Source organism: Mercurialis annua, linkage group LG4 (assembly GCF_937616625.2).
Source record: "Mercurialis annua linkage group LG4, ddMerAnnu1.2, whole genome shotgun sequence".
NCBI classification, from domain to species: domain Eukaryota; kingdom Viridiplantae; phylum Streptophyta; class Magnoliopsida; order Malpighiales; family Euphorbiaceae; genus Mercurialis; species Mercurialis annua.
Window position 1 is genome coordinate 31,655,889 of NC_065573.1, and position 14,360 is coordinate 31,670,248.

General features: G+C 47.2%; 1 protein-coding gene across 2 annotated transcripts; it reads left to right on the top strand.

Moving 5' to 3' along the window:
• The first annotated feature begins 1,229 nt into the window (after nucleotides 1-1,229).
• Nucleotides 1,230-3,517, top strand: LOC126676566 (zinc finger CCCH domain-containing protein 14). Of its 2 annotated transcripts, XM_050370795.2 has the most exons (3): nucleotides 1,230-1,544; nucleotides 1,661-2,314; nucleotides 2,645-3,517. In XM_050370795.2, exons 2-3 carry the CDS (start codon nucleotides 1,664-1,666, stop codon nucleotides 2,954-2,956), a joined length of 963 nt encoding a protein of 320 aa, XP_050226752.1. In that variant the 5' UTR covers nucleotides 1,230-1,544; nucleotides 1,661-1,663; the 3' UTR covers nucleotides 2,957-3,517. The 2 variants fall into 2 exon arrangements, with proteins under 2 accessions (XP_050226752.1, XP_050226751.1); XM_050370794.2 differs by lacking the exon at nucleotides 1,230-1,544 and having other exon boundaries at nucleotides 1,559-2,314.
• The last annotated feature ends 10,843 nt before the right edge of the window (nucleotides 3,518-14,360 follow it).

Here is a 14,360-nt window from a genome sequence, read left to right on the forward strand (position 1 = left end):
AGCGGAAGCCATTCTGAATTTACCTACCAGTGCTATAGGAAGGAGTGACAAGCTGGTTTGGCACTATAATAAATCCGGTGGATTTACAGTCAAATCCGCCTACCACCTTGCCACAACGATGAACGATGCCTCATCTAACCACACCCGTTCTGCGCCCTACCAGAATTCAAGGCCCATCAATTGGAATCAGTTATGGAAATTGAAGCTTCCTCCTAATGTCAGATGCTTCCTTTGGAAAATTCTTAATAACGGTCTAGCTACAAATGGAAATTTGAATCATCGCATTCCGGCTCGATCAGGTATGTGCCCTCGTTGTAATGCCACTGAAACCATGAGTCATCTCTTTCTTTCGTGTCCCTTCTCTGAAGCTATCTGGGTTGGCTCATCTTTGAATTTGGGGAGGGATACCTCATCCTTTGAGTCTATGAAAGAGTTCTGGAATGCCTTATGTAAGGTCAGGAGGAATCATTGTGATGATGGTAGTAAATGTGTTTTGCTCACAGCAGCTTCCATCCTTTGGGAAATCTGGATGGCAAGAAATTGTCTGGTGTTTAGGGAGGATGATTCGGACCCTCAGATGATTCTTTCTGCAGCAAATGCTCTTTATCAGTGTTGGGGTGATTCATTGCTTGTGACGAGTAGGCAAAGCACGCCAGCCGCGGGTCAGACAAACAGGGCAATTTCTACTTGGCAGCCTCCAGATCAGAATGGTTATAAAATCAACTTTGATGGTGCTTTCCTTGCTAGGCTAAATAAAGGAGCCAGCGCGTGCGTGGTTCGTGATTGGAGGGGAAGAGTGGTGAGTTCAGTGTCGAGGCAGTACAACCATGTTTCGTCAGCCGCGGTGGTAGAAGCTTTAGCGCTTAGAGAAGCTGTCGGTTTAGCTGAGAGTTTGCAATTAAGGAACCCCATTTTTGAGGGTGACGCGAAAGGCATTATCGATGCTATGACAAATGACAGGCCGGTTGATATGCATTGCGACGTGATCCTTGAAGATTGTAAGATGTTATGCAGAAACCTCCATTCCGTTTCCTTTGTTTTTGTTAATCGTTCCTGTAATTGGGTGGCGCACGAAGTAGCCAAAAAAGCCCTTAATGATTATTTCTTTTGTTGTAATACTCTAGCCCAAATTATGTGGTTAGAGTCGAGACTCTAGAGTCGATCTTTTTCATCATCAATGAAATTATCTTTGTAAAAAAAAAACATATTCACATAAATCACCAGTACTATCTCACCTATTTCTCTCTAGAATGCTGTGTTCGAAGTAATTCTTTGGCGGGATTTAGCAAATTTTCCATTTCAAAATTTCGGAGCAAATTTCCTGCATTACTACTCCATACAACATCATATTTCAAATCAGTTTAAATTAAGTCCACGTGTAATTTAACCCTTTGATGTTTGATCAACCGAAATCATCAATTACATTACAGATCTGAAAGCTTTCCACACCTCATCTACCGTACACCATAACACACAGGATAAAACTTGTTGCACCACAAACTTGCCTCTATATATATTTCTCAATCTCGAGCTCCTTTGTTCAGGTGATTCTCTCTCTGTTTCTGTTAGTAACTTTAAAACTCACGCAGATTACATTTTCTTAGATATTATTTACTGAGAACTTTTTTCTTTCAATTTCTTTTACTGTTTGGTAATGGAGATAATGGAGAAACCAGCATCTTCACTGTCCGATCCGATCACCGGAAAACAAGAATCAAAATCGAAATTACCATCGCCGTCCGATCATGATGATTACGATGATCAACATCAAGAATTCGCCTCCAATTTCACCACACTTTTCCACTCTATTTTCCCGCCAAAACCGTCACCTGTTTCTTTCTTCTCTATAACTCCCTCCAGCTCCGCCTCCTCTCCTTCCTCCTCCGCCGCAACCGACGACATCTTTTACTTCGCTGACACCGCCACGGAGAAACGCCTTCACCAAGCGAGTCTCATTCTAGAGTATCAAGATCTCTGCGACCACTACGATCTCTGTCTGAGACGCCTTCAATCTCTCTACAAAGAAATTGAATCTCTTCGTCAGGAAAATGACGATCTCCGACTATGCAACAACGACTTAGTCAAACTTCTGAGTATCTCTTCATATGCTGCAACGCAAAACCGCCGTGAGAATATTGTTGAAGAGAATCAGATTGGTGCCGAGCGAGTCATTTTGCCGAAGAGCATTTCGGTTCGGTCTAGCGGTTATCTCAAAATGAACCGGCAAGGTACTGCAACCGCAAGCTCTTCTTCTAATAGACCTCGAGGACTCGCGAATCGTAATCTCGATCATCAACTCAGTATTCCTGGATCGGTATGCTCCCTGATTTGTGTTTAGTATGCATTTTTGTAAGTCTTGTTATGTTAATTTTAATTTTTTTTTAGTTCATTAAATTTGTGAAAAATTTAATTCTTCTAGACAATTTTTCAGTTTTTAGTCGTATTTTGAAATTTGATTAATGGCGCTACAATTTAATGTGATTTGAAAATTCAGGTGTAGCAAGGACTAATGTGCTTATTAAAGTTTGACGTAGGGATATTCTAGTAATCAAATTTGTTGTCACGATGTTAAATAAATCAGAGCCGTTAATGAAATGAGTTAATTAATTGATTAGTTTTAATATGATGTGACGCATGCATGCAGAGAGTGTGTGTGCCCGCAGGAGGCAATAGGAAATCATCAGAGGAAGAAGCAATGGAAATGGATGTATACAATCAAGGGATGTGGAAAACGGAGTTATGTAACAAGTGGCAGGAGACGGGGACGTGTCCATACGGAGATCACTGCCAGTTTGCTCATGGAATAACGGAGTTACGCGCCGTTGTTAGGCACCCAAGGTACAAGACTCAGGTTTGCAGAATGGTTGTTGCTGGTCAAGTTTGTCCCTACGGTCACAGGTGTCATTTTCGACATTCTCTAACTGACCAAGACAGACTCGTAATGGGCCCACGTTAAAAATCTATATACATCCCCCATATTAATAATAATATATGAAAATGTAAAAATCAAGTAAAAATAAATCATGTTTTAAAGGGATTATAATGTATATAAAGAGGTAAATGGGTTGAAGTTGGTAATTTGGGCATTCTTGAAGGGGAAAAATGGTACTATTTTATGTTTAAATTTAGGAAAATACGCATATAATATAAAAATAATGCTGAATTGTGATGTGAAAGTTGAGGTTGGTTATGGTTATATGGAATTGAAGCAACCAGCCAACCAACCAAAATAGACCAAACTTGAGGTTTGTAATGATGAAGAGGATGATGACACTTTTGATGTGCAATGCAATGCTACGCAACTTTCATTTGAAGTTAGTTACAGCATGGCTAGGCTAGTTTATGGTTATATATTGGATTGCTTTTTTATGTTTGTTTTTGGTGTGGACGTTCGTGTACATCATATAGTTGTTACCGTTGGATTTATATTTTTAAATTGTGATGTTGATAGTGGAAGCATATATCTACTTGTTTCTGGACTTCATCAGTACAGTGAATTTCAGCAAATTTATTTGTATATCTAAAGCTTGTGTTTTAGAAAAAGAAATTATGGGGAGTGTGAGACAAACTGAAAATTCATAGAATGTAAATTTCAATTCAATGATGATTTATTTTGCTTAATTTGTTTTTAAGCATGGGAAAAAAAATTAAGTTTTTTTCATCTATATAATAGTGAAATGGCAAAAAAACGGATACATAATTATCAGATAAATTTTTTTGATGCTTGCATATACCCTTAAACCCGTGCTTGGTTCATAAAATACTTCTAGAGTAAAATTGTAGATGACATATTTTTAAGTTTAAGAAATATCAATTCTTTAGTGGTTTGGAGGAATGTATATATATATTTTTTTTTAAGAGAGATAGATATTACATACTGATAACGTAGCACAACTAGTAGGGGCGAAGCAACCTCGCCAGGAACGAACATCGCTAAGTCAAGCATTTCACCGACCTGGTAACAATGTCCGACCTTCTTGAAACCATAGAACGCATGACTTGGGGGGTCACCGGATCGATGGGAATTCAAACATCATCCGAGACAATCATGCCTGATAAGGTCGGACCAAGAATCTAACCTGAGCTCTGAAGTATGTCCAATTCAGACCTAAGCCGAGCTCCGAGCTCCTGAGCCCGACAGACTGGAACATCTGGTCGGAGCTCTGAGCTGCTCTCAGATACAGGAATCATGATAACTTGACTCCCAAGTTATCCGGGCTCCGAAGTCCTGCCCGAGAGCGCTCACTCGTGTACCAGATCCTGGGACCACAGAAGATCTTCTGACAGGTACGTGAGGAATGTTCCCTCTGACACACCTAACAACCCGTGCCACCCGCAAGGATATTCTACCACGTCAGCATAACTGATTCTTGGGACCACTGGGCTCACAGCCTGCCAGCAAGGCAGGTTTGTCCTTAAACCCTAACTATAAATAGAGGGTTTAAGGACAAACCCTAGGTAATTTCTTTTTCTCTACTCTAAGCACTCTCTTTTCTCTTCTTCTTCTTCCTTTACCTCAAATCTTACTTGAGCGTCGGAGTGAACGTCCGGTGACCCCCACCGGAGTTCTTTCTGACCTCTGTCTGTTTGTGGTGTGCAGGTCGTTATAGCTCGGATCCTATTTGGTGATTTATCACTTGGCGCCGTCTGTGGGAATCCGTTTTGTATTCCCCTGTTCTACTCTGGTTCTCTTGACGTTGCTGATCAGAACTTGACAAGAAACAATGGCTGATGATCCTGTTTTGGACAGGGTAGATCCTCTGGGAACTACGGTTACCGATACTAACTTGGTTGGTGGAGTCTCTGCTAGTGGTCGGACCTCTGTGATCACTGGCTTAACTCCTCCGGCGAATGCTCAGGTGGGAGGATCCAGGGCCTCCGGCAGTGGAGCTGGATTTGTGCCTTTATATGGGTTGGAAAACTATCCAAGGGCGAACCCTTTTGCTTCAGATGCAAGTCACACCCACTTATCAACCCCAGGAACCACCGTGCCTCAGAGTTTCCTCCACAATACCTTGTCTCCCACTCAACTCAACTTCCCGGTAGACGCTACGCTGGTGGCTACGGGAACAGGAACAACTTCTGGGCAAGATATACCTCCGGCGGTCTTACAAGCTCAAGAATATTTAGAATACATGGCTCGCCAGCTGCACCAGGCCCAGCAGATGCACTTTGCAGTCATGTCCCAGTATTACCCAAGTTACAATCCCTCGGCCACCCCCGTGGCCCCCCCACCCCAAGCTGCTGAGTTTCAGGATGGTCGTCCTCCGAGAGAGGAAGGTCGGAGCGATCACCCACGACCCAGACCTAGAGGTCCCACAGAGCATCAAGCACCCAGAGGCGAAGATCATCGTGACACTAATTTGCCGAGAGACGAAGGTCGGCATGATCGCCCTCTGCCGAGAGACGAAGGTCGGCATGATCGCCCTTTTCCGAGAGACGAAGGTCGGAATGATCCTCCTCCTCCTCGAAGGGAGGGGGTGCAAGACGAGAATCTACCACCGGGGACACAGCGCGGTGACGCTGGTTTGGGGAGGGGAGACCCAGACCCGGAGGCAGATCCTCTGCGGACCGCGAGGGCAGGAGTCCCACCGGTCAGGAGAAACGGGGCAGAGAGTGTTCACAGCTCGGGTGCAGCATCTCAGCATCAGAAAACTTTGCATGACGAGGTTACTCGTCTGGTCCAGGCCGAGCTGGATAGGCACAAAGGGCACAAGGCAGAGTCTCGACCTTTTACTACCTGTGGCATTGCTAGCCCTTTGTCAAAGGCTATATGGGATGACCCATTTCCAGATAAGTTTAAATATCCGCCCATTGACAGATATAACGGTAAATCCGACCCGATGACTCATTTAAGTTGCTTTCAGGTTGCCATGGGAGTTCAAAGTGTCTCGGACGCCACAGTGTGCAAAGTGTTCCCCTCGACGTTGAGTGATGCGGCGCAAAAGTGGTACCAGAACCTCAAGGAGGGCTCTATAACTAGTTTCAGGGAGCTTGCTATGGCTTTCAAAACTCATTTTGCCCCGAGCATCGAACGAAAGAAAAGATCCAGTGATTTGAAGAAGTGCTTTCAAAAACCGGGAGAAAGTTTAAAAGCTTACATTGCTCGGTTCAATGCCGAGGCGATCATGATAGAAGATTTGAATGATGATACCGCCATCGATGCTATGAAAGATAACACCAGCATGCAAGTCTTCCGAGACAGCCTGATCACCAACCCGGTTGATACTTACACCGAGTTGATGGACAGGGCTTGGAATTATATCAATCTTGACGAGGAAAGGCAGAGGAAGTCTTATGGGACGGCTAGCCCGGTTCCCAGTAAAACACAGAACACTCAGGGATCTAACCGTAACCAAGATCGGTACCGACCTCTGAACGAGACTTCGGGGTACAGAGGTAACAAGCCATTCAATGCTCAGACCAGTCCGCCAAGCACGGGGCCTGGACCTAAGCCAAGTTTCAGTATTGGAGGAGGAACGGAAGGATATGTGGATCGAGCAGGAGTACCAAGACAATACGTGCCACTTAACACGCCAAGGGAGCAGATTCTATCCTGGATCAAGCACAACAACGAAGAGATTCGTTATCCACCAAGGCTAGTGAAAGATGGAGACCGATCCAAGTTCTGTGATTTTCATGATGGTTATGGCCACGAAACGGAGGAATGTGGACGTTTGCGAAGCGAGATAGACAAATTAGTCTGCCAGGGGCGATTACAACATTTTGTTGTGGCCAAGGAGGGCCAAGACCGAGGAAATACGAGGGTCAACTCGGTCAGGTCGGAGCCCGGGGGGAGTAGGGAAGCCCAATCCCCATCAAAGAAAACACAAGTCACGGGAGTAATCAACACTATCTCAGGAGGAACCTCAGAATCCGAGTATGGTCGCAAACGCAGAAAGAAAAAGCAAAAGATGGTCATGTCGGTATCTACCGGGTCGCCATGGCCTAACATTGTTTTCGGGCCAGAGGATGCGAAAGGAGTAGATTTTCCTCATGAAGACGCTTTGATTGTATCGGCCATCATTGGTTCAAAATGGGTAAAACGATTGCTGGTGGACGATGGAAGCTCGGTTAACTTGTTGACTCTATCAGTCTTTTTGACAATGGGAGGATCCAAGACTGACCTCAAGCCTGTGAACATTCCTCTCCTGGGGCTGGGGGGAGCTCCGGTCACCCCAGAGGGCATGGTCGAGCTAGACTTAGAGCTCGGCATCGAAATACCTCAGGAGGACGGAACAGAGGGAATCCTGGCGGAACCAACACGGAAGGTACGTTCACTGTTCATGATAGTTGACATGCCTCTTGCTTATAATGGTATTCTTGGTAGACCCATGTTGTATAGCACAGGTGCAGTGACTAGTATTCGTTACTTGATGATGAAAATCCCAGTAAAAAACGAGGTCATAACTATCAGGGGAAACCAAACCCTATCTAGGCAATGTTACATGGCCACTATGGGCAGCACGGTGGAAACGATGAACATCGATACACCCGAGCTGCTCATCAGAGAGAAAAAAGCTCAGAAACCCCGAGAAAACTTAGAAACGATTGAACTTACAGAGGGATCCGAGATGTATGTAAAGCTGGGCGTAGACTGGCCAGACGAGCACCGGGAAGCTATCATAGCTCGGATAAAACAGTATGTGGAAGAGTTTACCAACAAGCCAGAGGATATTGGGGGGGTAGACCCTAAGATCATCTCGCACAAGTTAAACGTGGATGCAAAATGCAAGCCTGTCAAGCAAAAGAAAAGAACTTTCTCTCTAGAGAAACAGATTGCTATCCGAGACGAAGTGGAGAAGCTCTTGAAAGCCGGGTTCATCAGGAAAGTAGACTACCCTGAATGGCTGGCCAATGTAGTCTTGATCAAAAAGTCCAACGGTAGATGGAGGCTTTGTATAGATTTCACTGATCTAAACAATGCCTGCCCAAAGGACAGTTTTCCTCTGCCAAACATTGACCAACTGGTGGACGCGACGTGCGGATTTGCGGTCTATGCCTTCTTAGATGCTTCGCAGGGATATCACCAGATCCCGATGAGTAAAGATGACGAAGAAAAAACAGCTTTCACAACGGATCTGGGGACCTATTGCTACAAGAAGATGCCTTTTGGTTTGAAAAATGCTGGAGCAACCTATCAAAGACTCATGAATCATGTTTTTAAAGATCAACTGGGCAAAAATGTCGAGGTTTATGTGGATGACATAGTAGTAAAATCTAAGGGGATCGAGGATCACGCACAGGATTTGGCAGAAACTTTTGAAAAGCTGAAGGGTTTTAACCTCAAGCTGAATCCAGAAAAGTGTGTTTTCGCAGTCCGCTCGGGGAAATTTCTAGGGCACCTCATCTCGGAGAAAGGCATTGAGGCCAACCCGGAGAAAATCGAGGCAGTGATGAGCATGAAAGCACCCAGCTCGGTGAAGGAGGTACAAAAGTTGAACGGGAGAGTAACGGCGTTGGGCAGATTCATGAGTTGCTCGGCCAAACGATGTTTGCCATTTTTCAAAATCCTGAAGAATACAAAGAATTTCAAGTGGACAGAGGAGTGTAACGCAGCTTTTGAAGAGCTGAAGGTTTACCTCAGCACACCCCCGGTGCTAGGTAGACCTGAGCCCGGAGAAATCTTATACTTATATCTCTCGGTGAATGACGAGACAGCAGCAGCAGTCCTTGTGAAGGAGGATAAGGGTCTGCAAACCCCAGTCTACTATCTCAGTAGAGTCTTGAAAGGCCCGGAGGTCAGATACCCAAAAATTGAGAAATTTGCTTTGGCATTGAAGGTGGCGGCGGAAAAACTAAGGAGATATTTCGAGGCTCACATCATAGTAGTACGTACGAACCAACCTTTGAGAAAGGCGCTGCAGAGGCCAGAGATGTCGGGACGGCTGGTCAGCTGGTCGGTCCAGCTGGGAGGATATGACATCCGGTATGAACCAAGACCGGCTCTGAAAGCACAAGTATTGGCAGATTTTATAGCTGAGACCACAGCAAGCGACCAACCTGAGGAACCCGACGAACAACTTCTACGGTGGGTATTAGAAGTCGACGGGGCATCAAATCTGGATGGATCTGGAGCGGGCGTAGTCTTGAAAGGCCCTCACGGAGTCACACTCCGAAGCTCGGTAAAATTCGATTTCCCGGCATCCAACAATGCCGCGGAGTATGAGGCTCTGTTGATCGGATTGAGAATGGTAAACGTGGTCAAGGCCGAGCACGTAACGATAAGGAGTGATTCTCAGTTAGTCGTTTGCCAAATCTTGGGTACTTTTGAAGCTCGGGATTCGGAAATGAGGAGATACGTGGACAGAGTCAAGTTCTTCTTGAACAAGATTCAGGAGCTCGGAGGAAAATGGGTGATAGAGCAAGTTCCTCGCTTGGAAAACCAAGAGGCCGATGTATTAGCCAAAGCAGCAACAGTGAACGAAAAAATACCGGGGGCTCATTTCTCTGTTCAAAAGCATTCCAGTATCGACAACCATGAAACCATTTTTCTAACTCAGCCGTTGGAAAATTGGATGCAAGGTATAGCCCACTACCTGATGGATGGAACTCTGCCAGAAAATAGAGATAAAGCCTACAAAATCTTGCGACAAGCTCCGTACTACGCGTTCCTCGACGGAGTCTTGTACAGAAAGTCATTCACCCACCCGTGGTCGAGATGCTTGACGGCAGAAGAAGGGGAGTATGTGTTGAGAGAAATACATGAAGGTATTTGTGGGGCACACATAGCTCCTCGCATGTTAGCAAAGAAAGCAGTGTTGCAGGGCTACTACTGGCCCTTGATGGTCAGACAGGCAGAGGAGATAGTAAAGAAGTGTGAAAACTGTCAGAGGCACCAGAACATCCGACACGCTCCTACTACAGAGCAGTGCCCTATTACTAGTCCTTGGCCATTTGCAACGTGGGGAATTGACATCCTGGGGCCTTTCACGCCAACCACGGGGCAGAAAAAGTTCTTGATAGTGGCAGTAGATCACTTTACTAAGTGGCTCGAGGTAGAGGCAGTGAGCACCATCACAGAAGCTCGGATCCGGGATTTCTTCTGGAGGCAAATCGTGTGTCGTTTCGGTATACCCAGAGCGTTGGTAACTGATAACGGAAAGCAGTTCAACTGCCGAGCCTTCAAGGAATTTTGCAACGACTTGCACATTGACCTGCGCTTCACGTCAGTAGTTCACCCGCAGAGCAATGGGATGACTGAAGTAACCAACCGGACGATCCTAAAAGGGCTCAAGGCCAGGCTAGGGGAGTTCGACAGACAGTGGCTGGAAGAGCTACCGAAGGTCATTTGGGCTTACAGAACCACGCCAAGGGCAGGCACAGGAGACACCCCGTTTTCTCTAACATATGGGTGCGAGGCAATGATACCGGTGGAAATCGGGATGCCAACTCTAAGGGTCCAATTCTTCGATGAGGCTAAGAACGAGGAAGAACAGAAATTATGCTTAGACCTGCTGGAAGAGCGAAGAGAACAGGCAGCGCTAAGAATCGAAGCATACAAGCAAAGAATGGCTAAGTATCATAACAAGAGAGTTAAACCCTTGAGTTTCCAAGTCGGCGATCTGGTCCTACGACGGGCAGACATTGCTAAGGGAAATGCTGGAGTGGGAAAGCTCGAACCTAACTGGGAAGGCCCCTATCGAGTCACTGAGGTCGGACGAGCAGGAGCTTATAAAATAGCACACATGTCGGGCAGGGAGCTCCCGAGAACTTGGAACTCCCAGGTTCTTCGGAAATACTATCAGTAGTTACTTGTTTTCATTTTCGAGGTACCTAGGGGTTTTTTCACTTATGTTTGAGTTAGGCTTTTGTAAAACTCAAACATAAGTTTTTCCCCTCAATGAATAAAAAAGATTAAAAAGAATTCATGTCTTTCCCAAAACCCGAGCACTCTACTCGGTAAAAATTCACGGGCTATGTGCCATCTACGGGCTATGTGCCATCCACGGGCTATGTGCCACCAGCGGGCTATGTGCCACCAGCGGGCTATGTGCCATCCACGGGCTATGTGCCATCCACGGGCTATGTGCCACCAGCGGGCTATGTGCCATCCACGGGCTATGTGCCATCCACGGGCTATGTGCCACCAGCGGGCTATGTGCCATCCACGGGCTATGTGCCACCAGCGGGCTATGTGCCATCCACGGGCTATGTGCCATCCACGGGCTATGTGCCACCAGCGGGCTATGTGCCACCAGCGGGCTATGTGCCATCCACGGGCTATGTGCCATCCACGGGCTATGTGCCATCTACGGGCTATGTGCCATCCGCGGGCTATGTGCCATCCGCGGGCTATGTGCCATCCGCGGGCTATGTGCCATCCACGGGCTATGTGCCATCCACGGGCTTTGTGCCATCTACGGGCTATGTGCCATCCACGCCGAGCAACTTGCTTGAACTTGGTCTATGAACAACTAAGAACCTATCCTAGTATTTTAATCCCACGCCTAAGTCAAGAACCAACATATGAAAACAAGGGGCTAGAAAAGAGTCCACACTACTGGAGCAAGCTCGGAAACTAGTCTGAGTTAAGTATGCAAACGTGTTGTCACATACTTAACCAAAATTTTCAAAGATAGAAAACAAAAACATCATTCAAAGAAATAACACGAGTATAACAAAGAGAACGTAGGCACTCAGACAAGCAAAGGTCATGGTATATATACAAAAGAAAAGTTCATCCAAGAAAAACAAGTGTATACGAAAGACAAATATTCAAACTTACAAAAAAGAGCTCGAGGCTCAATATTCCAAAAATACAAAAAGAAAATATTGTTTAAAATTTACAAGATAGAACTATCCAAGATAAAACTATCTAGGGGGGTCGGAGCTCGGACCCTGGTCTTGATCATCAGCAAGATAATCTTCGATATCTGCTGGCATGTCGTAATCTTCAGGCAGCTCCTTGGCACGGCGGTGCAACTCAAGCACGTCCAGCTTGAAATCTGAGACGTCGACATTAGCCCCGAACCGACCTCTCACGAACTCGCCCACCTGGACCTCGCCAACATACAGCATCTTCCGGAAGTCCTCATATAAGTTCTCTTCTCGGACCGTGCCTTCCGCGGCTTGGGCCTCAGCTTTCTCGGCTCGCTTCTCGGCCTCAGCCAGTTTCTGCTTCAGGTCCTTCACCGATTCCCGGAGTCCCTTGGAGGCCAGCTCATTCCGACGAGTGACATCAGCGAGCTGCTTGGAGAAATCTTCTTTCACAGCAGCCTTCTCAGTCTCTAGACGACTGATGTCACCCCTCAGCTTCTCCAGCATCTCCAGGTCTTCCGACCGTCGATCCTCGGAGTTCTTCAGCTTGCCCTCCAACTGAGCTACCAGCGAAGCCCCATCCGAAGCCTTTTGTCCGGCCTCCAAGGCCCTTTGCTCGGCTTCGCTAGCCCTCTTCTCTGCATCCCGGGCTTTGGCCGCCTCCGATAACATTAGCTTCTTGGCCAGGAGCAGGTCATCCTCGTTCTGACTAGCACGCCGGTCAGCCCGGTAAGACATTTGAGCCGCCTAAAGAACAAACAGCAAGTTATTTAAAACAACAAGGGAAATAAAGCAAGTAAAACAAAATAAAAAGTCGAAGAGATTACCTGGATACAGAGAGCGGAGACCGTTGCCAGCAAGTTCTCGGGCTTGTAGGTCTTATAGTAGGCCTCGTCCTCGGGTAGCGTGGTTACCCGAGCAATATCCCCAGCGATGGGCAGCTCGTGAATCGACACTCGGACACCCGGGTTGTGCTGCCCAACCCACTCGGCAAACCTTGCCCGAGTTATCCCCTGAGGGCAGGAAGCGGTCGTGCTAGAATCCGAGGACACGTCTGGCAGATCCGGCATCCGAGATCCCTCAGCCCGGGCGCTAGGACCCCCAGCTTCTGGAGCAGCCCGTCGAGGAACATCCTCGGATTGTCGAGGTCCCACCACGGTCTCCGCCGAGCCCAGATCCACAAAGGGAATGTCCCTTCTCGGCTCGGCAGCAGGGGGAAACTCCGCCTCCCCAGGCCTTTGAACTCGGAGTGGAACGGCATCCAGCCCCGTCACTTGAACGCCTTCCGGAACCTCCGGAGACTTAGGATCAGCAGCAGCCTCATTCGCAGGGGAAGACCGGGGAACAGCCGAACCCACAGCAGGTCCAGTCTGTCGAACTGTAGGGGCCGCAGCCCGGACAGCGGGCCTTTTTCTTTTCTTCCCGATCAGTTTGGCGGGGTCCAAACTATTCACTGCAATCACATCAAAACATAAACAAAGTTAAAATATAACACAAACAGTAGCAACCACTTCACACAATAGATAAAAACAAAAAGAGAAAAGAAAACAACAAACAGACCAGCGCTAGCCGCAGCTGTGCCCTTCCAGTAATCAAACAGGAGTTTAGGGCACAGGTCGTCGGCCCGTGCTTTCTCCCCAGCAGGAGCAGCATCCCGGAGCTTGTACATAGCATCTCGCTCCAACGGGCCAGGGGTATGAAACCACTTGTCCGGCTTATAACACTTAGCGACCCAGGTGGTCACCATTCCCTGGAAGGCAGTAGGGTGAGACACTTGAAAAAAATCCTCCTTGAAGTCCCTCAAGGAGTCAGTTATCCCAGACACCAGCCCTCCGGCCAAATCTTTCCTCTCACCCCGGAATCGCAGATAGGCGAAATGACTCTGATCCTTCAGCGACATCAGGTACACGCAGCAGAAGAGCCGCATACTGTCGGTCACCCCAGTCTGTCGGCACAGCTCCAAGAAACAAGAGTAGTGCCGAACTCCATTAGGATGAACCTGGGATAACGGCACCTCAAAGTAGTTGCTCAGCCTCTTGAACTGCTCGGATATAGGAAACCGGATGCCGGACTGGAGATGCTCCAGGGTGAGCATAATCGTGTTCTCGGGAGGAGCGTCATTCAATCTCTTCCCCTCGGGAATCAGTGACAGCTCGTACTCCTGCGGGATGTCGAAAGCTTTTCGCACGGCCCTCAAAAAACCCAGGGTGCACCGCGACGCCTTGAGGTCCCGATCGTCAGGTTTATCACCAACAGTTTTCCTCTTTTCTTTCCCTTTCCGGGAAGGACCAGCAGGTACCGAGGTCCCCACCTCTCCCACCTCGGCAGATTCATCAGGTCGAGGACGAACCACATAAAACTCAGCAGACGGCTCGTCCGTACCCACATTATCATCATCATAACCCACCCCTTCCTCGCGATCTGATGGGTCACCCGACATACCTAAGGACAGGGAAACAAGCTCGGATGAGACGAGTTCCACTAGACAAACAGGACAAATTTACTAAAACTTGAAATTACAAATCAAAACAGATTTCCTAGGGGTGAAACCATCAGAACACGAAGAACACCGTAAAGAATTTCCAGATTTCTGGAAATTC

Coding starts and splice junctions, on each gene's coding strand:
- LOC126676566 (XM_050370794.2), top strand. CDS start 1,655: ATGGAGATAATGGAGAAACCAGCATCTTCACTGTCCGATCCGATCACC. Junction 2,315..2,644: donor AACTCAGTATTCCTGGATCG/GTATGCTCCCTG, acceptor GCATGCATGCAG/AGAGTGTGTGTGCCCGCAGG.